The sequence below is a fragment of the Anolis sagrei genome, chromosome 1 (genome assembly GCF_037176765.1).
Source record: "Anolis sagrei isolate rAnoSag1 chromosome 1, rAnoSag1.mat, whole genome shotgun sequence".
Lineage (NCBI taxonomy): Eukaryota > Metazoa > Chordata > Lepidosauria > Squamata > Dactyloidae > Anolis > Anolis sagrei.
Genome location: NC_090021.1, coordinates 70,935,512 through 70,959,425, shown reverse-complemented (window position 1 = coordinate 70,959,425; position 23,914 = coordinate 70,935,512). Strand labels below are relative to the sequence as shown.

Genomic DNA, 23,914 nt, shown 5'->3' with positions numbered 1-23,914 from the left:
CATCTAGGAAAACTGGATTATACTTAAACACTCCCAAACCTCTCTAAAGCACTAAAACTACAACTGGGAACAATTACTAGTTGTACTTTTAAAGCAAAAATGGGGCACTGTAGGACAAAAGTTGCCTTCCCAAAAACCCCTCCCAACTGTGATCTGCTTAGCTAAATTCCAAGAGAAAAAGATAATCTATACAAATAATAAAAGTGAAAATATGTATGTACGTGTGTGGCTGGTGTGCCCACTTACACATATAAGTTCCTGCCTCCACAAACAGCTATAGCTTCCACTACTCAGGAGACACCAAAGGCCCTCCCTCCAATGCCTTTGCAGGTTATGGTGAGTACTATGAATATGTACAACAGCCCTGCCAATGTCCTCCACCAACACCATACTGCCCACCACCCAAGCGATGTTTTTTATATGGGGACAAATTCATCCTAGATTTCATGTGTTTCCACCACCACAGACATCCCAGTGTTTCTTACTCTCTCTACTGGTGTGGAATTTGCATGAACCTGCCCACTGCCTCTCCCTTAACCCTTTCCTATTATTTTCTATGGCACACTGCAAACAGATGAATTGATCAGCAACTGAATATACTAGAGAGGTTTGAGGAGAATTCACTATGATTTATAGGAGTTGTAGGTACTGGGATGTATAGTTCACCTGCAATCTAAAAGCACTCTGAACTCCACCAATGATGGACCTGGAACTAACTTGGCACACAGAACCCCATGACCAATAAAAATACCAGAGATCTTTGAAGGGATTTATAGGAGTTGCAGTTCACCTACATCCAGAGCGCACTATGAACCCAAACAATGATGGATCTGGACCAAACTTAGCATGTATAAGTTTGGTGGATTTTGAGGGGAATTGGCCTGGACATTTTTGAATTGTATGTACTGGCATTTATAGTTCACCTGCAATAAATGAGCACTCTGAACTCCACCAAAGATGGAATTGGACCAAACTTGGGTACACAGAACCCCCATGAGCAGCAAAAAATACTGGAGGTCTTTGGGGAAAATTCACCTTGATTTGGGGGTTGTAGTCCACCTACATCCAAAGAGCACTGTGAACCCAAACACTGATGGATCTGGACCAAACTTGGCACAAATACTTGATATACCGAAATTTGATTACTGGAGGGGTTTGGGGGGAACTGACCTTTCTTCCACCCACAAGCAGAGAAACTGTGACCTCCACCAGTGGTAGACCTGAACCAAACATGGCACACAGACCTCACCATGACTAACTCAACGTACTGGAGGGGTTTGAGGGGACTGACTAACCATAGTGCGAGTTGTAGTTTACCCTACAGCCAGAGAGTACACTGAACCTCCCTGCTTAATGCATCTAGAGCAAACTTGACAAACATAACAAACTTTTAAGTACTGATGGGATTAACCTGGCATAATGTGAGTTGAAGTTCACCAACCATCTTTCACATTTTGTACAATAAGAAATTGACTTTTTCAAATAACCCGAGCAACGCCAGGTACCCAAGCTAGTGTAAAATAATATTTACTCACCACCATCTGGCAATTCACATTACCTGAACTAGTGGTGGCTTCCACCTTAGGTTTTTTAGTGGGGCGGGAGTAAAGTTGAAAGAGCCTGTATGGCGTTTCTTCACTAGCAAATTAACACCAGAAGGATTCTCACGGAGCTTCCTCACGAGATTTTTCAGCTGCCATCCCACCTTCACAATAAACCAAATGAAATGAATTACATAATTGCAAACGGTAATCAGGATATCTCCTATACAATGCCACTAGGGAAATAACCTTTCACTATAGACTAGGGGCCACACCAACACATTTCAGCATACCCAAAGTGATACAATATCTCTTGTGGCCACCATTTTGGCTGATTGTTTTGATGGCTTGGGGAGGGGGGTCTGGGAAGGACACAATTTGGGCAATTTGTAAGGCAGTTTTCAGGCAAACGCAGCCTGAGAATCAGCCTGAAAAAGATTTCAACAAAAAAGGGAGTTAAGAAGGATTTGGAGCACTTCAGAAATCAAGGCAAGGAGCCCCAAGGATGATACTTTGACCACATCTGTCATAAATGATAGAGGGGGGGGGGACAAGAATATATGCACCCACCACTCATAAACCAAAACAAAAATCTGCTTTATAAGCCACTCATATTCTGAAATACACTTAGCTAAATTCCAAGAAAAAGGACAACACAAAATGACATTTACTCACCACAGTCTGGCGATTCACCTGGATCACTTCATCACCAGCATGGATTTTCTGAGACTTATCAGCAGGAGACTAGAAAGGACAAGAACAGAAATGCATGTTTCCATTAACTTTGCCACTTAAGAATTACCAAGCAGCCACCTGCTTATGTGGAGAAGGAGAGCTTTGACAAACAAGAAACACCAGTGAGCATGCCGATGTCATTTCTACAGGAGTTACACCATTATGAGCAGCAAAACATCCTAGCAGAAAGAGTGTGCCTAAAACATGGAAGCCCTGGGGAACAAAAAAAGCAGGGGGCAACTGAAGACCAAGTAATTTGGGTTACTGGAGTTGGGAACCAAGTTTTCCTAAACAAAGTGCTTAACAAAGATTTCATCAGTGCCACTCTACCATTGATTCTGGTCATTATTTCTGCAGGAGATCTTTGTTGTGAGACTATTCAAGTAACTCATTAGTTACTCCCACAATTGAGAATCAAGCTACCTGCTTTTATATCTGCATAAATACTACTCAGAAAAATTATGTAATTTTAGGTCAATAACTCTCAAAAATTCCTACCAGCAGGTTCTGTGCATACTTCTAGCCTCAATGCTGCTAAATGAAATCTCTTTTAGTGGGTTATACTTCACTGGAACTGAATGTTAAAGACTTTTATATAACATAAAAGTAATGTATCCAAATGTGTGATTCAGTTTTGGGGGCTCCTAGATGTTCTTAGATGTTCAAAAACTGTTGCAATGATCTATTACCACAAACAAAGTCCTTTTGCTGACTTTCTGCCCAAAAATCAGAGATCAACTGAACTTCAGGAAGAGTTTTTCTATCAGTACAAGTATGAGCAATGATTCGGCAGAACTCCCCTTTTCTACAAAGCTATTCATATTAATTTATTATGAATTAAATCATTATTCTACTCTCAACAAGGTGGTTTACAAGAAAATGTACAAGTGCAGGGCAGAAAGAACACTAAAGAACTATTAAGCTATTAATCCAGTCCAGTTAGGTGTGTGAAGCATCACATGCAACTGACTCTTAAAACAACAGAAGACAGAAAGGACTCTTCACGCAGTATCATAAGCACCCAAAGACATCACTGAGAGTCTCACCTTAAATAACCTCCCTTTATGGTGATTAAGAATACTATCCCATCAAAGTTTTGGCAATAAGTAGTACTTCTCCATCTGAACAACATGGTCTTTTTTAAAAGGTGACTAGGTTATACATATATCTTTTCAATTTGCACATTTCTTACTGATAAGTCACCTAATAAAGTGCCAACAACTTAATGAGAGATCTTCAAGAAAGTCCCCAAAACCATCTATCTGAATGCCTAACAAGATAGATGGCATGTTTAGTGACCTCTCAGCAAGTAGCAGTTCAGCACCCAAATATTTATTCTCCTTGGTCCACAACAAAGTCCCCTATTGCAGTTGTTCATTAAAGTATCTCTGATACCGCAGCACAACATCACAGCCAACAATATCCTGACAACCCACGTCAGAGAGAAAGGAAAAAGGTACTAAGCTGGTACATGTGACTCATACAACTGAAACAAATGCTTCATTTCCCCCATTCTCTTATCAAGCACAATAAAGGATATTTTCCTTGAATGACCTGAAAACTAAAAACCTCCCTCGGAAATATCCTCTCACCTATCATCACCTCCTGACGGATCTAAGACATTCCAATCATACAGAGTCAGAATCAGGAGATAAAGTTATATACCCAGCAGGAACTTCAAGAAAGAAAGAAATGTTGGGAAAGACAGGGAATCTCCAGCCCTAATGAGCAACTCCCTTCCTTTGGCATGGAAATGACTGTTTTTGAAAGAATCCAGCTAATTTTGCCTCTTAGTACAGAGTCAAAGAACTGAGGTCTAAAATACATATTACACAAGGAATATCTGTCAGGAATAAGCATCTATTTGCTGAAGTCATCCATTTTAAGAAAACACACAAAGCCCACAAAATTTCCATCATGAGCATTTGGATGAGGACCAGAAAGTTTTGTTTGGACCAGAGCATTCCCACCAGAAGGCAGGAAATCACAAGTCGTTAAAAACAATTTGGAAATCCTGTCACCTGACTGGAACCAGACACATCTCATTCCTCTTGAATAACTCAATGGCTTCAGTAACAGCTATCTCAAGCTTTCCTTTAAAGACATGATTACACAAACGGGAAAGAGGAAGAGAGTGAAATGTCTATCCTCTACATCTGATACTACTACTTGCAAAGCAAATAATAAAAATTATGGTAATTGCAGATCCCTTAGTCCTCTGGAGAGATAAGGATTAGCCCAAGAAAGGAAGCAAAGGTTATTTTGTTTGTGCTTGTTTTAGTTCAACGCTGTCTTTCTTCAGTGAGCTCAAAATGATGTATATGGGATTTTCTACTCCCCGCTTTATTCTTACGACAATCCTCTGACGACAGTTTAGTTAAGAAAGTGCATGACTCACCAAAGGCCACCCAGTGAGTAATTCAATGGAGAACTGAACCTGGACCTCACATATTCTGACATTGCAACCACTACTCTACTCTGTTTCTTTTATATGAGGGAGCCAACGTTTCATTTCTTCAAATATATTTATTTCTCATTGAAAGAGGGTTTTATAAATCAAACACCTAACTAGTTCATGGAGTTAGAAAACCTTGACATATATGTCAAATACGGAACTGTTTTTTAAATTGTACTCAAAGCCACTGTGGTCAGGCATTCTGATAAGATTGAAACATGGACACGTATAAAAGAAATGTTCAGGATAAGCAACAACTCCATGTTTTCCTGCCATTTCCACCAGATGAATAATAGTCGTCATCTTTCTGTTCAGAAGAAATATTACCTCGCTTGAAGTTACAAAACTCTTATGATAATTTCCATATCCTCTCAAACCTCCCCCAGGGCCATTATTTTCAATTCTTAAGAAGCTCTACAAGTAAAAAGGTTGGTTTCTGTTATCTTGGAAAAAAATTCCTTTTGTTCCAGGAAGTATATGGAATCTTACATTTTATTCCCAGTCTAAACATCCTGCTGCTGGATTTAAAAAAGACAAAGCACACTATGGAAGTACATATTTGTATAGTCAGCATATACTAAACCAAACACCAAAAGCACCGCACTCAACAATGATTCTGGTAATTCCAGTTATTTCAAACCCTACCGGCATTTTGAACTATCTATTTGCATGCTGCAAAATGAACTAATGGGTTGATATTAGGCAAGTTGATACAGTCAAACAAGAACACACTTAATTATCATAGTCAAGGATAACTTAATGACAGTGTTATGAAATCTGAATGAATAAAAATATATGAGGTTCAGAGTCTGCTTTTAATCAAGTCGGTGCCTTGGGTACTTTTTTTTATCTAAAAATAGCTTACGTTCATTATGTTTTGAGTAGAACAAAAAATTACTCACGTTTTCTGTTGTTCCAGTAACAACATGCAATCCATCATAAGTAGATTTTATATACATTCCCTAAATTGGGCAATTGAGAAGATAAAATAAGCACAACAGTAATTACAGCTCACCTACAATGCTTACGAGACTGTGTACAATCATTTATTTCTTAGCAGCAAATCCCCCCTTCATGTCATTTTGGCACCAACCCCAATGTAACACTGTTTAATTGTATAAATGAGGGAGTAGGAAGGAATTCTTATTTCAGACTCATACAACTTAGGGACAAACTAAATGTTAAGGAGAATCTAGATTCCCAATGATTAACATGATTTATTTCACACACCAGACAAGCACTTCTGCAACAAGATTGCCAAATTAATCCTGTATATCTTCTAATTACAATTATATACCACTGAATGCATATGATAAAAGGTTGAGGAAAAACACATACTATGGCAAACAAAGATCTTTCATCACTCTGTGATGTATATACTGTACTCGTGTGTAAGTTGAAACCATACAGAAGTCGAGATGTATGAGATTGATATGACCCAAGGATAAGTCGAGAGGCATTCTGCAGGGGGGGGGGGGGGGGAGAGAAGTGCCTGCACTGCCTCAAAGAGTCTGCCATCCCTGGCTGCCACCACTGCCATCTCTGCACCCTGGCATTTAAAAAAGGTCAAAAACTAGCCTATAGCAGAGTAAGAATAATTGGAGCTTTGGAGTAGGAATAGTTGGTGCAGTCTACTTTGGCCTTCAATGAAGTAATAGTATGAACTAAACCAAGAGCTTAGCAACTTGCTGAGGTATTCTTGGCATTATGATCCAATCTATTTAAAACCACCACACTGATTACAGCCTAAGCATTCCTTTGTAATTAAAATACGTAGAAAGCAGACCACTATCCTTCTCAGTGTAGTGGAGTGCACACTACTCTGAGGTTCATAGAGTTATTCATACTCAGATAATTTCCCTACATCCTGCTTGATTTTGACACTCATTGACTAAACAAAATGGCCGCATTGTCAAAGGTTTCCTGATTTTCGTGATCTTGCAAGTATTAATTACAATATTATTAGCCACAATGTGCTACCCATTGTAAGAGCTTCTACATTCTCTTTAACACAGAATAGCTGAGATCCAACATCATGTGACATAGCAAGGATGTCATCACCCCAAGACTCACAGTGCCACTGCAATACAACCATCCCACCCCACCCCGGCAACACAAACACACTTGGTCAGGAGCATGACAGGATCATCTGACAATATTCCCAAAACCAGAAGCAGGCTGAGGACATATTCCACCAAGATCCATAGGGTCCTCTTGCATCATCTCAGCAGATGGCATTCGTCTGCTTCTGGCTATGAGAGATTTCTCCAATTTCATCTGCTCTCCACTAGCAATGAAATGGTGATTGCGGGTGACTATTACAGAAATATGAAGGAAGAGGCTTTGGTCACTCTCTCTCTCTCTCTCTCTCTCTCTCTCTCACACACACACACACACACATGCAATCAGAAGGTGGAAATTATGCTTGCATATGTTACTAACAGGAGACTGGCAAGTGTGTGCTTACACACCAATTTAATTGCACTAACTCCACAAAGACTAAGTCACAATAAATGAGCTTGAAAGGGGAGCACTGAGTTGAAGTTGAGAAACACAGAAGGAAAACATTCTTACCAGGCCTTCTCCGGGTTTGATGTTGGTTAAATGAACCTCCTCAAGACATGCTCCTTGGCTCATCAATGGATCTGCTGTTGACCTGATTGTTTTATCACAAATTCCATTTAAAACCTTGGACTGAAAGAAAAAAAAGACCTGAGCTACAAAATTGCTTTTCGATATTATGTTGTGTCACGCATACGTTCTTTTATCTCCCTCTAAAGAAATGCAGGAGGGGGGATAGAATAGTTACTCTTGGGTGCATTACTCTGTCAAGATGCCTTTGCTCAACTAGTAAGAAAATTGTGATCCTTTGTGTCATTATTGTAAGCCCTACTAATTCAAACAGCATTATTAATTAGTTCTACAAAGGGCCACAGCTGTTTGCAGTTTAGAAGTATAGGACAGCAAAGACCACAATACTTGCTTAAAAGGAAGGAGTCCACAATGCCCTGGTATGTTTTGGGTGAAAGTCCAGCTCACATATTATGGAAATCGTGGTCCCATCAATGCTACAAGCAGCAACAGGCAGGAGAATACTCTCAGCAATGAAAAAATCACAAGAAGATGAAAATGAAACTTTCTCCCAAATTCATGTTCTCCCTGATACCACTTATGTTCCCCCCGCTGCTAGTCTTAGCAGAAAAATAGCAATCTCAGTGGAACTTACTGGAGAAGCATCTCCTAACCCTAAGTATATGTTTTTATTATTCATATATAGGGAAATATGAATATCAAAGTGTAGCCAGTATTCCTAATAATCAGCACAGTGAAAACACAATTGAGAAAGCTATTGTTTTTTTTTTAAAAAAATCAATGCTGCAGTAAAAATAAAATCATACAACACCCACTATACATTAATAAGAGTGAGTATGGAAAAACTAAATTGTTCTACATTTGATTGAGGTGTGTGTATTTTTAGTCATTGTGCATTCCTAAACATCTATCAGCAGGCAGAAGCCTTATCAAAGAACACAGCCTGATTTGTGTCAAAAGCAGGAAGTGATGATTAACAATTACAAAATATTAAAAGCATGTCACTGCATCCCAACACCAGTCACAAGACGGCTGCAAAAACATTTGGAAAACTCCCCTTTCAAACTAAGTGCAATTAAAAACATATTTTTGTATCATGCTAAGTATATCTTTTATCAGAACAAAGCTTGCTATGCTATCTTATTGACAGTATTATTGCACCAGTCATGAGAATATATGTGCTTCAACATTTTGTGTGCTATGAATTTGTCATCCCAATGTGTAATTAAGGAAATTAACTATGTGTCTGCATAATAAATTGTGAAGAATATACAACTCCTTCCGTAAGCAAAACAAAATAAATTTGCAACTTTACTGCTCCAGCAGTAATAAAAACCCCCCAATATTTCATTTAAACTATACAAAGCAGAACGGAGGCAAACATACACATCTGAACGGAAGACAAAGAACAATTTAATTACTCTAATGAGAAATAAGCATAGCTTGAGAAAGTTTCTTCTTCAGACAGAAGTCTTTAGCTGTGGCATAGAATTATGGGAATTTTAGTTTCCCCAAAATAATATCTCTACACCCTTATTATTCCCATTTCCCATCCTCTATAGGAGTCTGGCCAACTCTTATCAGATCTAACATTGGAGAGGGAATATATATCATCCCCCTCACACAACTTCCCCATCCGCTCAATTCTTCACCTTCCTGTATGGTGAGATCTGAAACACAGCCCCATCATGCATCTATTGGAAGATGAAAAACTTCCATTCAGTCAGGAACCCTCAAAAATTAGAGGTTTCTGGTCGCCTGAAAGCTTCTATTCTCCGTTAAAGGAGGCAAGCCCCCCCCCCCTCCTCTTTATCCTGAAATTTCATCATTCAACACAAGAAGGTTGAGGAATGAGAAAACAGGTGTGAGAAACCTTCTTCTGCCCAGGGATTGGATCATAGCTGCACTTGGGTCCAAAATGGGTAGGATTTGACATGATCCTTTCTTGGACTTTTTCTCTCCAAGAATACAGAGCAAAGAGCATTTCCATGCATATGAGTTTACTCAAATACAATAGCCTATTACTTTCAAAATTCTACTCAGATATGTGTGTGTGTGTGATACCAAAGATTCAAATATGTTCTTATCTTTGGTTCCCAGCTAGATAACAGAAGCATCACATGGGCAGATATGGAACTCCAGGAGATCACCTCTGGCTCACAGACTAGAAGTTCCATGAATTATGACTCCACATGCCCTTCTTATATCTAGCCCTAAAATGTCCAAAACACCTGAAAAGTCAAAGGCTGCCCATGCCTGATTTAGCCCATTGTGAGCACGCGGAACTGCTGCAAGTGTTTCTGCCAAGAGTCAAGAAGGAACCTGCAGCTCTTACAATTACAAACGAGTTCTATCTTAAATGACTAAAATATTTAAAGACCTCCTTCTTTAGAGGTTTTCAAAAAGAAACTGGATGACCATCCTTCAGGAGTGCTTAGATGTGTATTTCTACATAACAAGTGTTTGGTTGAGATGGCCTTTTTAGTCCCTTCCAGCTCTACAATTCTATGATTACCAGAAGCACAGAAAAAAGGCAGCACAAGGCTCTAGTCTCTGTCACTCTTCTGAAGCTCCTTAATAAGCATAGCTGCAAAGACATTCAAAGTATGAGTTTAACACAAACTTTTAATCTTACCACACTGAGAACTTTATCTTCCATTTCAGCTACAGGACAGTCCTTTTAAAAAAAGAAAAAAAAGAGGAAAGTCAATGTTTTGTTACAGGGAGATCCCATGTAGGTCCAAAGAGATGCTTTGATACAGTCTTCATGTGCAGTAAGTAAGAGATGTGTGAAACATTAGTGACATTTAAATTTCTCCTTTGATAATTATTCAAAATGCTTGTTCCTTGTTTCTTCTTAAGCAGCTCAGGTTCATCAAATGGTTGTGTAAAGGAGAATGGTACACATGGCACATTTGTGGTTTGTTAATGACATCATAGGTTTCTACCTTCTACAGAGTTAAGCTTTTAGTTCATCTTTTTCTGCACTGGCAGCAGTTCTACAGAAACAGAGTGTGGAACGTACACTCAACTCCAGGATTATTGGACAATATTATCACCATTATCTCTCACCACTGGCGCTGGCACTGATGGGTGGTGTAGTCTGGCACAGACAGTGTCACTATTTCCCCACCTAAGTTCTCAGATTTCAGACATGTGATTTTTCCAGTTTTGCCTGCAGAAGCTGCGGACTGCATCAGGATTATTTGCAGTGACTGGATTGACTTTGGGGGAAGGGGATTCAAGACTCTGCAAGTTGAAACAATGGGTAGCAAAGCCCTACAAAACAAGGAATAGCACTCTGTTGGCAGGTCTTTTGATCCCACATCCAATACTCACTCTTTTATCTTCACACACCGGGACACAAAGCACGTGCTCTACCATTGAGGAATTTCCCCTCCTTGTCAAATACATACTTTTAAAATACCCGATGAGTTAGATCTAGAAACTTTTTGATTTAGCCTAGAGAGCATTTTGGCTCATAGAAAACAGGCAAAGAGCTTACTCAAAAGCATCCTCCAGCATGTTATCCTATTCTAATCTGGACTGGCTTTGGAAGTCGATGAGAGTCTTTTTGCTCAAGGAAACTGCTGCTCCTGATTCTTTCCCCACACCAGTATTAATTCAGTTTAGACAATAAAATTTGATTCAGAAAGTAATTCTACTTTCAAGCATTTGATCTTAAAGGTATTATCTGAAATCCTCTACTCAAGGAATTGAAGCCAGGAAAATATAAACAAATGAAACAATGCAGTACTGACTCAACAGAAGGCTTTGAAGTAAGAACTTAGAAGACTGCACTGCTTTCTTACATTTTTGAAGAAATGCCTAAGCAGCATTCAAGAGTGACTTCCTAGTTTAGACTTTAAGGGTTTCCTCCCACACTCTACTGATGGAAGACACTTTGAGTCAGTAGTGATTCTAATTGGCAAAAGATTTCTATGGAGGAAAGAATTGACTTCTAGTCCTTTTCCCTCCCCCATACTCCACTTCTCACAATGTTCAGAAGGATGCCACAGGATGTGACAGAGTGAGGTTTTGCAGGATGGATAGACATGAGCTCGATCAAAGAGGCCTCCATTAATGGCATGACACCAATTAGCTACAGTCCACAGCATTCAATTCAGTCCAAGAATAGTAGAGAGAACAGCAGTGCTGTCAAGTTCTGCTCAAAGTAATCAGTCCAAAAAGCACTTTAATGCCAGAAAAACAAGTACACATGCATTAATATGTGCCATGACTCCTCATACTGAGAGCATCCTTCACACCATAATGGTGTATAAGAAGAAAATTCAAAAGAATATTACTTCTTGGCATCATCATTATGATGTATTTTATCATTCTAATTTAGATTCTGCTATTAATTTATTTTCCCTCCATGGTTTCCTTTCGAAGACAAAGACATTCTTAATTAAGCAGGATTTTCATGTATAAGTGGGGATATTTTATTTATCTTCTAAACCTTTTGTTTGTTCTAAAATTGTTCTTAAAATGTTTATGAACAGATTTTAATTGTTTTTACAATTTGACTGTAAATGTTTTTAAGTTACTGTGCTTGGAAGCTGCTTTGGATTCTGCTCCAGGAGAAAGCTGGCATATAAATTAAATAAATTAATAACTTTTCCTATAAACCAGTACACAAAGAGATTCACAATGTGAAAACAAATGCTGTGCAGATAAATCATTATCATTAAAATGTAATAAAATAATCTGTAACTTTAGAAATGCTTCAAAACAACCTTTAGAAAAATAAAAGGATAAAAAACAGTTAAAAAGCAGTAAAGAACCTTTTGAAAGTTCTTTCTTCAAAAACAGATTGTTTCCCTCAAAAAAAAAAACCCGTTGAAATAGAAAGAACTTTGTCTCTCTGGTGAAAGACCACAAGGAGGAATCCACTCTTGCTTTCCTGGGAGCAACCACCAGAAAAGTCCTTTCTTAAAGGACTCAGAACCTCAACAGGGGTGTATGAGAGGAAATAGTCCTGCAGATATGTGGACTCGAGCCATATTTGGCTTTGTATGTCAGAACCAGCTTTTTGAAGTGTTCACAGACACAAGCTGGTAGTCAATAAAACTGTCATAACAAGGAAACTATGTACTGGCTTCTTACAAATGAACAGTTAGAGAAGCCAGCCTGTTTTATTAACCTGTGGCATATTGATCATTATAAAACACTATGTGAAATGATACACTTGCTAAAACAAGTCAGGGTTATGCAGGACACTTCTGTATAAGACGAAAGTTCATAAAAGGAAATAAATAAAGAAACAAGTGAAAATGAATAATACTTGTGTTGATGTGCTTTCAGGTCAACACCAATCCTTGGTGATCCCATCATAAGGCTTTGTTGGCAAGATGTACTTAGAGCAGGTTTTGCAATTACCTTTCTCTAAGGATAACTTACTCAAGGTCAACCACTGGATTTCCATGGCTAAGTGGGAATTCAAATCCTCTGATTCTTGGGGCTGATTCACACTACATGTTTATAATATGGTTATTCCACTTTAAATGCTTCTCTCCTATGGAATCGAGGAAATCACAACTCTGGGCCGAGCATTTATAATTTGCAGACAGAGTGCTCTACTGACTCAACAGGCTGCAAAAATCAGTCTGGAACCAATAATTGTGCGATGGCATCGGTTTCTTGGTACAGCACTCAAGCCACTACAAAACAATGGCTCCCATGAGCAATACTTGAACAGAACAAAAATTAACTAAATCTGGTTCATAATCCCACACACCCTTAGAGTAAGTGGGAGGTAGCCAGGTGTGATGTATGACAATCCAACTATTACACTTCTAACTTAATAGTAAGTCATTCCAAAATACAACACTTCAAAATAATAAGGACAATAATTTAACATATACTATAGGAGAGACCTGGCAATAGCCTGTACACACTTGCTATAATGATCTTTAAATATATCCAAGACTTCAACTTGTTTGTTTCCAAGCTACATGTAAAATTACATGATGGTTATTTCTAATCATCCAACCTTTTGACTTCTTTTTAGTAGCATGGAAAGAATGAGGAAATCCCTAACCCTTAAAACACACAGAGAGACTGACCTTCTGAACAGTGGTGGTCAAATCCAAGCACAGCTGAATGATTTTGTTCTTTGTCATAGAAAAGTCAGCTATCCCAGTAAACGGAGTCCTGTGGTAAGACAAGAATGCACTTTTAAGGAAAAATAAGCCACACAACAGTAGTCATTACCTCAAGCTTAGCATAGGTAACCACAGGTCTGCTTAGCTGTCAATGTTTAAAATGCCAAACATCTTTTTAGCTAGGTATTAACTGTTTTCATGGTCGCTTATAGCAGTGGTTCTCAGTCTGTGGGTCCCCAGATGTTTTGGCCTTCAACTCCCAGAAATCCTAACAGCTGGTAAACTGCCTGGGAATTCTGAGAGTTGTAGGCGAAAACACCTGGAGACCCACAGGTTGAGAACCACTGGCTTATAATGTAAACATTGTATCTTGACTTACTAGGCAGCCAGTACTTCTAATGTACAATAGGTTCGGCTTTTGCCCAAGCTCCTGCCAAGTGGAAAGAAGTGGTATCTATCAGGGTTTGAAGTAGGCAGGTTCTAGGAGTTAGGGGCCACATGCGACCCCAGGATCTTCTTTGTGAGCTGTATCCTGTCAGATGTCACAATTTGACTCTGCAGGTCCTCAGGCACCTCAAGGGGAACCTTCTAGTCACTTTTTGTTATAAAAATGGTCTGTACTGTCTTGCTAAATTAGTCCATTATTTTTTTTACTAAAATGGAGAAGAAATGCTTCCACAGGTCTCCTATTGAACATTTGGGGGCAACATTGTTTTGATTATTAAGAGCTGTGAGATCCTTTAAGGCAGTGGTTCTCAACCTATGGATCCCCAGATGTTTTATCTTCAGCTCCCAGAAATCCTAACAGCTGGTAAACTAGCTGGGATTTCTGGGAGTTGTAGACCAAAACACATGGGGACCCACAGGTTGAAAACCACTCCTTTAAGGTCTTTTAGAAAGGGCCGAATGTGAACCCCTTCCTGCAATTTTGACTGTTGCCAACCTCTTTGGTTGGGATAGTAATACCACCTCCAAATCTTAGGGGCTGCATTCCACATATTGCTGCCAAATCTACTACAGCCCTGTTGGGGGAAAATTTATTTACTTCAAAACAAGGAGGCTGACCCTACTGCCTTGCATATAATTGGTTTCAAGCTTCTGAGAGACATTCAGATTTGTTCTGCACTCCCCAAAGGAGGGATTTCTGCAGAAACTTCAAGGATAGATTTGAGTCCTTTCTCTCTCTCTCTCTCTCTCTCTCTGGGATTTTGCTCTTTGTTATTAAGTAAAGGGAGAGAGGGAGGAACAACAGAGCCCTTCAAGTACAGCAGAGGTGTTATAATGAAGATGGAGATGTTTCATTTCACTTTGTACAGGACTTGGGTAAGAGTAAGCATCCTTATGGCCAATGTGATGCCTTCCAAAGTGAGATACAAATCCCTGCCTCCATCATCTGGAATTTGCTGAAGATATTATTAGGGTTGGAGAGGGAAAGAGGAGTTGTGCTGATGGTGACCCGGGGAGCATATTTGCCAGGTCTTTGTCCCAGCAGTGATGATGCAGAAGACAGCAATTATACAGCCCTGTGTGCAAACATAGGAAGGAAAAGGAACAGATTCCTTGGCAAGCAGTTACAAACAAAGTTCTGTTAATACATTCCTAAAACTTTAAATGAATCTAACAACAGTATTATCTTCCAAACTTGATGCTGCTTCTCCAGTCACATTTTTGCCACTTGTAGAAGCAAAAAAAGTAAAATTCCTCAAGAGTGGATGTAAGTACCCACACCAAGTCACTTCTGATTTATGAAGATCCTAAGGCAACTCTAGCATAGGGTTCTCTTAGCAGGATTTGTTCAGAGGCTGTTCGCTTTTGCTATCCTCCGAAACTGAGAATCAATTACTTGCCCAAGGTAACCCAGTAGGATTCCACGACCAAACATGGATGTGAACCCTGGTCTTCCATTGTCCTAACCTAATAACCAAACTATTGCACCACACTGACTCTCCCAAAAATAGGTTAGCATCAGTTGTAATTTGCAATATGTAAATAATGCAGTTATGAAATTTCCACTGGAAGAAAATCCCTAGGAATGGCAAAGAAGGCCAACCTTGGCCAAGAAGCCTCAATAGGGAACCTTTAACGCCCTTTGTCCACTTAAAATACCACATTAATCATGAAAACATTAAGAAAAACAACCTTTACTCACTTTTCCATTTATCCTAGTACTGTACACTCTGATATGAAGGACTCAGGAAAAGCACTTTCAGGACTAAAATTCTCAGAACCTCCCAGCCAATATCTCCATACTGCCTGAAGAGATCTGGGAGTTTTAATCCAGAAAAGTAACTTTTCCAAGGACTGAAAATGACCCTACAACCCCTCCTCACGTGGGTTTCATTCATTCTTGCCTGTCAAGAGCACAATAGTTAAGAAGCCATTTATTTCTACCTAAAAATAAAGGAAGTGAGAACCTGAACTGGGTCTATCTCAGACACTGTTAGCGTGTTATGGGGAAGAGGAGAAAATAAAGCTTTTTCCTCTTTCTTTATATTCACAACATCACAACCCCCTCCAACTGCAGTGCAGTAAACTTTCTCACACAGGCGCAATTAGTTTGAGCTGACTTGTGCGAGAAAGTAAACAATGATGAGCACTTTGCTAGTCTAGTGGGAAAAACAACACTTATCTTTTGGCACAGAAATCAAGGGATCAAAAAAAAAAGTAAGTGTACACAAAAGTCGACTATGTTTGCTTGGCTAAAGAAAAAAGAAAAAGAAAATCTCTAAAGGGCAATTCACAAACAGCACACAGCATAGCAAGGCCTTCAATTCAAGAATGGATCAGCAAAGAACTTCAGAAGGAATATTTTAATTCAGTGGAAAATAAACCTCCTAACATTATTTGAAAGTACAAATAGATCAGAAACAAAAATGTTTTAAGAACTGGTAGCTCAGTCATCACCTATCCTTTTTTGCCATTTTAAATTCAATTTTTAACAGATAAAACACACAAAAAACAATGCCTGAACAACAATTCCATAATTAACTATATAATTTCTCTCACCAACACCTCTTTTAGGAGAGCTTGGGACTCCGCCTCTCAGAATCTCCCATGGCCACCGGCCATGCTGTCTGGGAAACTCTGGGAGTTGGGAATCCTCAAAAATTCTAATTTTTGCACACTGGTCTGAGGGGAACCAGATGCGAAATTCATTTTGGTTTGTTTGTTTAGTTTCCTCTCTTTACTTCAAATTTCTTCTGTCACAATGAATTTTAAAGTAGTTCTTTTCAATGTTTTCATTCTAGAATCAATTCTCCATGTACCACAGGGTTCTGTGCTAGACCCAATGTTGTTCAACATCTTTATTAATGATTTGGATAAAAGTTTAGAGGGCATGCTTATCAAGTTTGCAGATGACACCAAACTGGGAATTTTAGCTTTACATGTTCTTTAGCCTTCTCTGCCAAGAGTGCCAGTGCCTCACCAAACTACAACTCTCGGGATTCCATAGCCTTGAGCCATGGCAATTTAAGTAATTCAAATCACATTAACTCTACAATGTAGGTTCAGCCACAGAACAATCCAGTAGCTCCTTGAGACTAACAGAGAACAAGACATTTCCAGCATAAACTTACTACTGATAAAAAGACAAAGTAGAGTGTATCCATGAAAGCTTACACTAGAATTTTATTCTTCCTAGTTAAATCTCAAAGATGCTACTAGATTCCTTTACAAATGTCTTTGCTAAAACAGAGTAACACAACAATGGCCTTGAATATCAACTCTGAACTTTGTTGTGAAGATAAAATAGGGGGGATATATTGAGATCATTGGGGGGATATAAAAACTAATAGGCAAATAAGAATTTCTCAATTCTTATACGAAATGGGCTAAAAAAATCCCAAAAGCTTTGCTTTGTTTTACCTTTATCTAATCTCTGTGATAAGCTTCTGATGAGCCTTTTAACACAGCTTGAAAAACAAAATTCAGACAGTCCCCAAGTTATGAACAAGATAGATTCTGTAGGTTTGTTCTTAAGTTGAATTTGTATATAAGTTGAAACAAGTACATTTTAAGTGGAACTCCATGCAAAAATATACGTTTTAGCTTTGGATAGAATAGGGAAGGGTTAACACCCCTGTGGTGTTTGTTTTGTTGTCTGTGCCCCTGTTCAGAAGATTTCACCTCACTTTCTGTCCCTGTGATCATTGGATTTTGAAAAATGTGCCTTGTTGTGGAAACAAGGATTGGTGAGAAAGCTTCTGTCGAGACACCTTTTCCCCATGACAACTCTTTCTGCAGTATTTAAAAAGATAGCTATGTCCTCCCTTAAAGGCAGTTAACTTTGGTTAACTCTGGTCCTCCAGGTGTTTTGGACTTCAGCTCCATGAATATCTGGTTAAAGTGGCTAAGGCTTATGGGAGATGAAGTCCAAAAACACCTAGAGCTTAGGAATCATTGTTTCAAGAGGACCAGTAAGAGAAGCAAATTAGGATTAATTTTGAAAATGCATAGCTGATCCAACTGTTTATCTTCACATGGTGAGCTTGAAATAAGGAAGGCAGGCAGGAAGGAAGAATCTAAGTAACTGCCAAAGAACCAGTCCAAGTAGTGGTTAGGACAAAGGAATTTCAGAGACTCCCCTTCATCCTGTCAGCTTCACAGCCTCTCTCGTGATCTCTCCTACGTACTTCCTGCCTTACAAGCAGGGCTTGCAGAATGGCTGTCGGCATGCAAGAGGTGTTATCACCAGACCTCAAACTGTGGCATTATTTGCTCAGATAGTTGTTGTCTTCCCCCACAGCTGTCACCACAGCCACTGATTTATTTTAGCCAGGAAAAACGAACATTTCCTGCTTTGGAAACTTTGTTACTCTGGCCACAATTCCCTTCAATCATACAAGGAGGGAAGAGAAAATTGTGACTGTAGCTCTATATATCTCTTGCATGGAGATAGGCCTCATTGACCTTAAAGGAACTTAGTTCTGAACAGACATGCACAAGGATTGCACCGTCAGTCACAAATTGCTCATATTTTCATGGCTGAAATGTCTGGGGTCCTGAAAGATTGCACAAAGTGGCCTAATTCTATGTAAGCAATCCTTAGGAAAGCATATTGAAATATACTTTTAAGTCCAATGCATGTGTTACTTGTAAAGTAAGAGTCTCAAAAAGCTGAAGTAGCAGGGACATTTATCTGTTAACATCCTCTAAAATCTGCTTTAGCCAAATGATTTGGGGAGCAGGTATGGGAAATGAAATTATTTCACTAAGCCAGGTATAAATTCTACTTTTTTCTGTTTTATAGCATGAAGTTTATTATCATACCTGTCCAGCCATGTCAGTAAAGTCTTGGCAGCACCAATGAGCTCTACTACTGAGGTAAGAAATTCATTCGGGGGTTTGCGTGAGGTATTTCCATCATAATTTGAACTTTTTCTCCGGCTACTGATGTAATTTTGCAGATTGTTAGAAGACGCTCGTAACTTCAGAACCAAATTCTTCATGTTGTCTGTTTCAAGGCCATAATTCTGTAGAGAAAAAAATTAAGTGAGCACTTAATCTTCTCAAAGTAGTTCTCAAGACAGGCAACACACTGGCAATCAACATATATTGTTACTGATCATTGCATCACTGTTTCATTTATATTCCATGTTACAATCTCAAGACAGATTATATATTCAACCTGTGGTTCTCAACCTTTGGTCCTCCAAGTGTTTTGGACTCCAACTCCCAGAAATCCCAGTCAGTTTACCCATTAGGAATTGTGGGAGCTGAAGTCCAAAACACCCAAAGGACCAAAGGCTGAAAACCACATTCATCTTAAATTCTATGGTTGCATTCATTTGTACAACTGACCATGGAACTACCAACTGACATCTGGGCTCTTTCATACTACGTAAGGGCCAGCCAGTAAGTTCATTTGTTCAGAAATAATTAGAAATGCCTGAAATGTGAGTAGATCAATAGGTGGGAAGGTAACGGCTCTCCATGCAGTCATGCCGGCCACATGACCTTGGAGGTATCTATGGACAACGCCGGCTCTTCGGCTTAGAAATGGAGATGAGCACCACACCTCAGACTCTGACACGACTGGACTTAATGTCAGGGGAAAACCTTTACCTTTACCTACCTTATCTTAAAACTATATAGTTTTTGAAGATAATAATTCATAGAACCAAATTTATTTTCTTATAAAGAATTGATTTTTGACCACATGTTTATAATTACGTTGGATTTATTCAAGGGAAGTAATAGGTAAAGAAAAATCCTAAGAAAATCAGCCTTCCTTCCCCAGCCTGGTGCTAGCATGCGGGCAGGGGATTATAGGTAATGCCTATAATGGTGAGGACAAATCTATTTTATGAAGGGAAATAATATTTGCCTAAGAAAATCCCATGAAATCCATGGGATCGCCTTAAGTTGGCAGACAACTAGAAAGCACATACACAGACACAATGTTACATTTCAGACCACATATTTGGCTAACACACATTTTTACTGGGGGGAAACTACATTTGAACATATACATGTCTGTTTAAGATCTAGGTCTCTAATCTTAGCAGCATTACATGCATTGGATATGATCTATAAGGCATCATTAAGAAAAGTCTCCCCTAAAGACATACAACGATGGCAGTCAAGCCTTCTGAAAAGACAAAAACAGAACAAAGAAACATGCACAAGAAAATGCACAAGAAAAGTGTATTGCTGCAAAAACAAAAAGAAACATGCTTAATCGCGCGCACACACACACACAAACAGGCAGGCTGACAGTGTGCCTTCAAGTCACCTGTTAACTTGAGACCCCATGAATTTCATTGGATTTTCTTAGGTGAGGAATACTCAGAAGTGATTTGACCAGTTCCTTCCTCTGAAATATAGCTACACCACCTAGGACATTATCCCGTTGGGAGGGGGCAGTGTAGCATCATAAAACCATGGTGTTTAGTCCTGTAGGCGCTACAAAGCAAATAGTTTTGTTTGTAATTCCTTATCACATGTTGATCTTTCTTGCATTTTCGCCTGAAATCAACCATTTTCAAGTTTATCACACAAGCAGGTGCAGTTCCCACCCACTCCATTTAAAAAAGCCTGGGGGGGGGGGGACTGGACAATAACAATAACAACAACAACAACTTTATTTTTGTATCCTGCCTCCATCTCCCCGGAGGGACTCAGGGCAGCTTACATGGGGACATGCCCATTCAACATAGTTAAAATATATAGTACACTAAAATTCATAAAACAACACCATAAAACAATATAAACAGCCACACCATAACATAGTATAAAACAACCATTGATCAAACCACCAATGGCCTGAGTAGAAAACAGTTCCTGGGCTTTCCTCTCCCTCCAATCCTGCTGCTCTGAAAGAGACCCGATGCACTGATTAGTACTCTGTGGATAGTGGGCTTCCCATCTACTGCTTAGTTTCTGAGATCTGATAGTTTAAACCTACAATTCTACTTGAAATTTCCTAAAGGTCTATTGTCAGTAGTTAAAGCTTCCCTTTAAAAACAAAACAAAAACCAACTCAGCACTTTTGCATTACAATATGTACTAAACAGAGTAAACATTTAAATGCAGCAGTAATATAAACCTATCAATTTATTTGTACACAAACAGAAGAAGCTGTTCCAGTAATGTTCTTCAATTGCCTTTTATAGGATGCTGTGAGATTTGTTTCTGTTAGGTTGCTTCCCCTCTCACAACTCCAAATCTGGTTCTGAGCCAGATTCTATGAGCTACAGTCTTTTGCTAACAAAGAGAATGTAATTGCCAGCAAATGAACTCACACACTCATAACATCTCCTCTAAGAAAATGTAACATGCTCAAACATGAGCTACAGTTTGGTCAAGCAATTTACACCTATTCAAAGAAAACAAGAAAAAGTGCTTTTAGCTGCTGTAGTCTCAGCGCCTGCACAGAAAATGACTGGACACATGCTTACAGTTACAAAACAAGAATGTAACTGCATCATTAAATTGTATACACAATTATCACTACTACACATGACAATCCACTATTCCAAACTGTACTGCTAAGGGAAGGGGGTACTGAACAGAGGCACACATCTAGGCTGATCTTGATTTTAAATATTTATGTCTACAAAGCTGGGATCAGTGGTTCTCAACCTTCCTAATGCTGCGACCCCTTAATAGAGGTTTTTATGTTGTGGTGACCCCAACCATAACTTTTTGTTGCTACTTCACAACTGTCATTTTGCTGCTGTTATGGATTGTAATGTATGTATCTGATATGCAGGATGTATTTTTATTTTTATTTTTATCTGATATGCAGGATGTATGACACCACTCTGATGGCCGAAAGCGAGGAGGAGCTGAGGAGCCTTCTAATCAAGGTGAAAGAAGAAAGCGCAAAAGCTGGGTTGCAGCTAAACATCAAAAAAACCAAGATTATGGCAACAAGAATGATTGACAACTGGAAAATAGAGGGAGAAGATGTGGAGGCCGTGACAGACTTTGTACTTCTAGGTGCAAAGATTACTCCAGATGCAGACTGTGGCCAGGAAATCAGAAGACGCTTACTTCTTGGGAGGAGAGCAATGTCCAGTCTCGATAAAATCGTAAAGAGTAGAGACATCACACTGGCAACAAAGATCTGCCTAGTCAAAGCCATGATATTCCCTGTAGTAACCTACGGATGTGAGAGCTGGACCTTAGGGAAGGCTGAGCGAAGGAAGATAGATGCTTTTGAACTGTGGTGTTGGAGGAAAGTTCTGGGACTGCCTTGGACTGCGAGAAGACCCAACCAGTCCATCCTCCAGGAAATAAAGCCCGACTGCTCATTGGAGGGAAGGATACTAGAGACAAAGTTGAAGTACTTTGGCCACATCATGAGGATACAGCAAAGCCTAGAGAAGACAATTATGCTGGGGAAAGTGGAAGGCAAAAGGAAGAGGGGCCGACCAAGGGCAAGATGGATGGATGGCGTCCTTGAAGTGACTGGACTGACCTTGAAGGAGCTGGGGGTGGTGATGGCCGACAGGGAGCTCTTCTGGCGTGGGCTGGTCCATGAGGTCATGAAGAGTCGGAGACGACTGAACGAATGAACAACAACAAATTTTTATTTACTGGATGAAATTTGGCACAAACACCCATACGCCCAAATTTGAATACTGGTGGGGTGGGGGTTGATTTGGTCATTTGGGAGTTGTAGTTGCTGGGATTCATAGTTAATCTACAATCAAAGAGCATTCTGAACTCCACCAAAAATGGAAATGAATCAAATTTGGCACATAGAACTCCCATGACCAACAGAAAATATTGGAAGAGTTTGGTGGGCATTGACCTTGAGTTTTGGAATTGCAGTTCGCCTACATCCAGAGAGCACTGCGGACTTAAACAATGATGGATCTGGACCAAACTTGGCACGAATACTCAGTATGCCCAAATGTGAAAACTGGTGGAGTTTAGGAAAACAGAACTTGACATGCGGAAGCTGTAATTACTGGGATTCATAGTTAACCTATAATCAAGGAGAATTCTGAACTCCACCAATGATGGAATTGAACCAAACTTGGCACACAGAACTCCCATAACCAAAAGAAAATACTGGAAGGGTTTGGTGGGCATTGACCTTCAGTTTTGGAATTATAGTTCACCTACATCCAAAGAGCACTGTGGACAAACAATGATGGATCTGGACCAAACTTGGCACAAATACTCAATATGCCCAAATGTGGACACTGGTGTAGTTTGGGGAAAATACCTTGACATTTGGAAGTTGTAGTTGCTGGGATATATAGTTCACCTACAATCAAAGAGCATTCTGAACCCCACAACGATAGAATTGGTCCAAACGTCTCACACAGAACCCCCACGACCAACAGAAATTACTATATTTTCTAATGGTCTTTGGCAAACCCTCTAACACCCCCCTCATGACCCCCCTAGGGGTTCCAGCCACCAGGTTGAGAAATGCTGGCGTGAATGGACCTTCAGAAGTTATCAGACTTGAGCCCCATTATCCTATTTCACTTGCTATGCTATTTGGTATGTGATAGCCATTCATGGATTGTCTTAAGGAGCCACGTATTTCCTTCCCAATACAAAAAACCATGCCAACTGGTAGTTTTCAGTAGAGCAAAAATGGCAGGAAAGGGGCTAGACTACGAGATTTAACACTTTTCTCCCATAACTCTGTTCCCACCTCACAAACAAGGAAATCTGGTATGTTTAAACAAGAAGAGTACCACAACTCTAGGGGTGCCCACCCCTTTCTCCAATCCATCTCTTATCAGCCTTCCTTCCCCAGCCTGGTGCTAGCATGCGGGCAGGGGATTATAGGTAATGCCTATAATGGTGAGGACAAATCTATTTTATGAAGGGAAATGATATTTGCAATATTGGCCAAGGAGATAAAGCAAAAAAGCAAACACATTTTTGGAAATGTCTTCCCCACAGCTGCAGTCAGGCAATTGTACAGAAGAGATCCAAAGCCCCCTTTCAGCTCAACGCACCCTTTTCATCACACAAAGAAGAGAAAGGCACACGTATCTGGGAACATGCTA

At 39.6% G+C, this 23,914-nt stretch overlaps 1 protein-coding gene across 2 annotated transcripts in view; it reads right to left on the bottom strand.

Moving 5' to 3' along the window:
• The window catches only part of CNKSR3 (CNKSR family member 3), a 77,021-nt gene that overhangs the window by 12,898 nt on the left and 40,209 nt on the right, over positions 1-23,914 (bottom strand). For both annotated transcript variants that reach the window (XM_060753610.2, XM_060753611.2), the window contains exons 3-9: positions 18,702-18,904; positions 13,392-13,479; positions 9,959-10,000; positions 7,306-7,425; positions 5,634-5,693; positions 2,217-2,285; positions 1,559-1,705 (exon numbers count right to left, since the gene is read on the bottom strand). In XM_060753610.2, the coding sequence (XP_060609593.1) occupies positions 1,559-1,705; positions 2,217-2,285; positions 5,634-5,693; positions 7,306-7,425; positions 9,959-10,000; positions 13,392-13,479; positions 18,702-18,904 (729 nt within the window). The remainder of the gene's footprint in view (positions 1-1,558; positions 1,706-2,216; positions 2,286-5,633; positions 5,694-7,305; positions 7,426-9,958; positions 10,001-13,391; positions 13,480-18,701; positions 18,905-23,914) is intronic.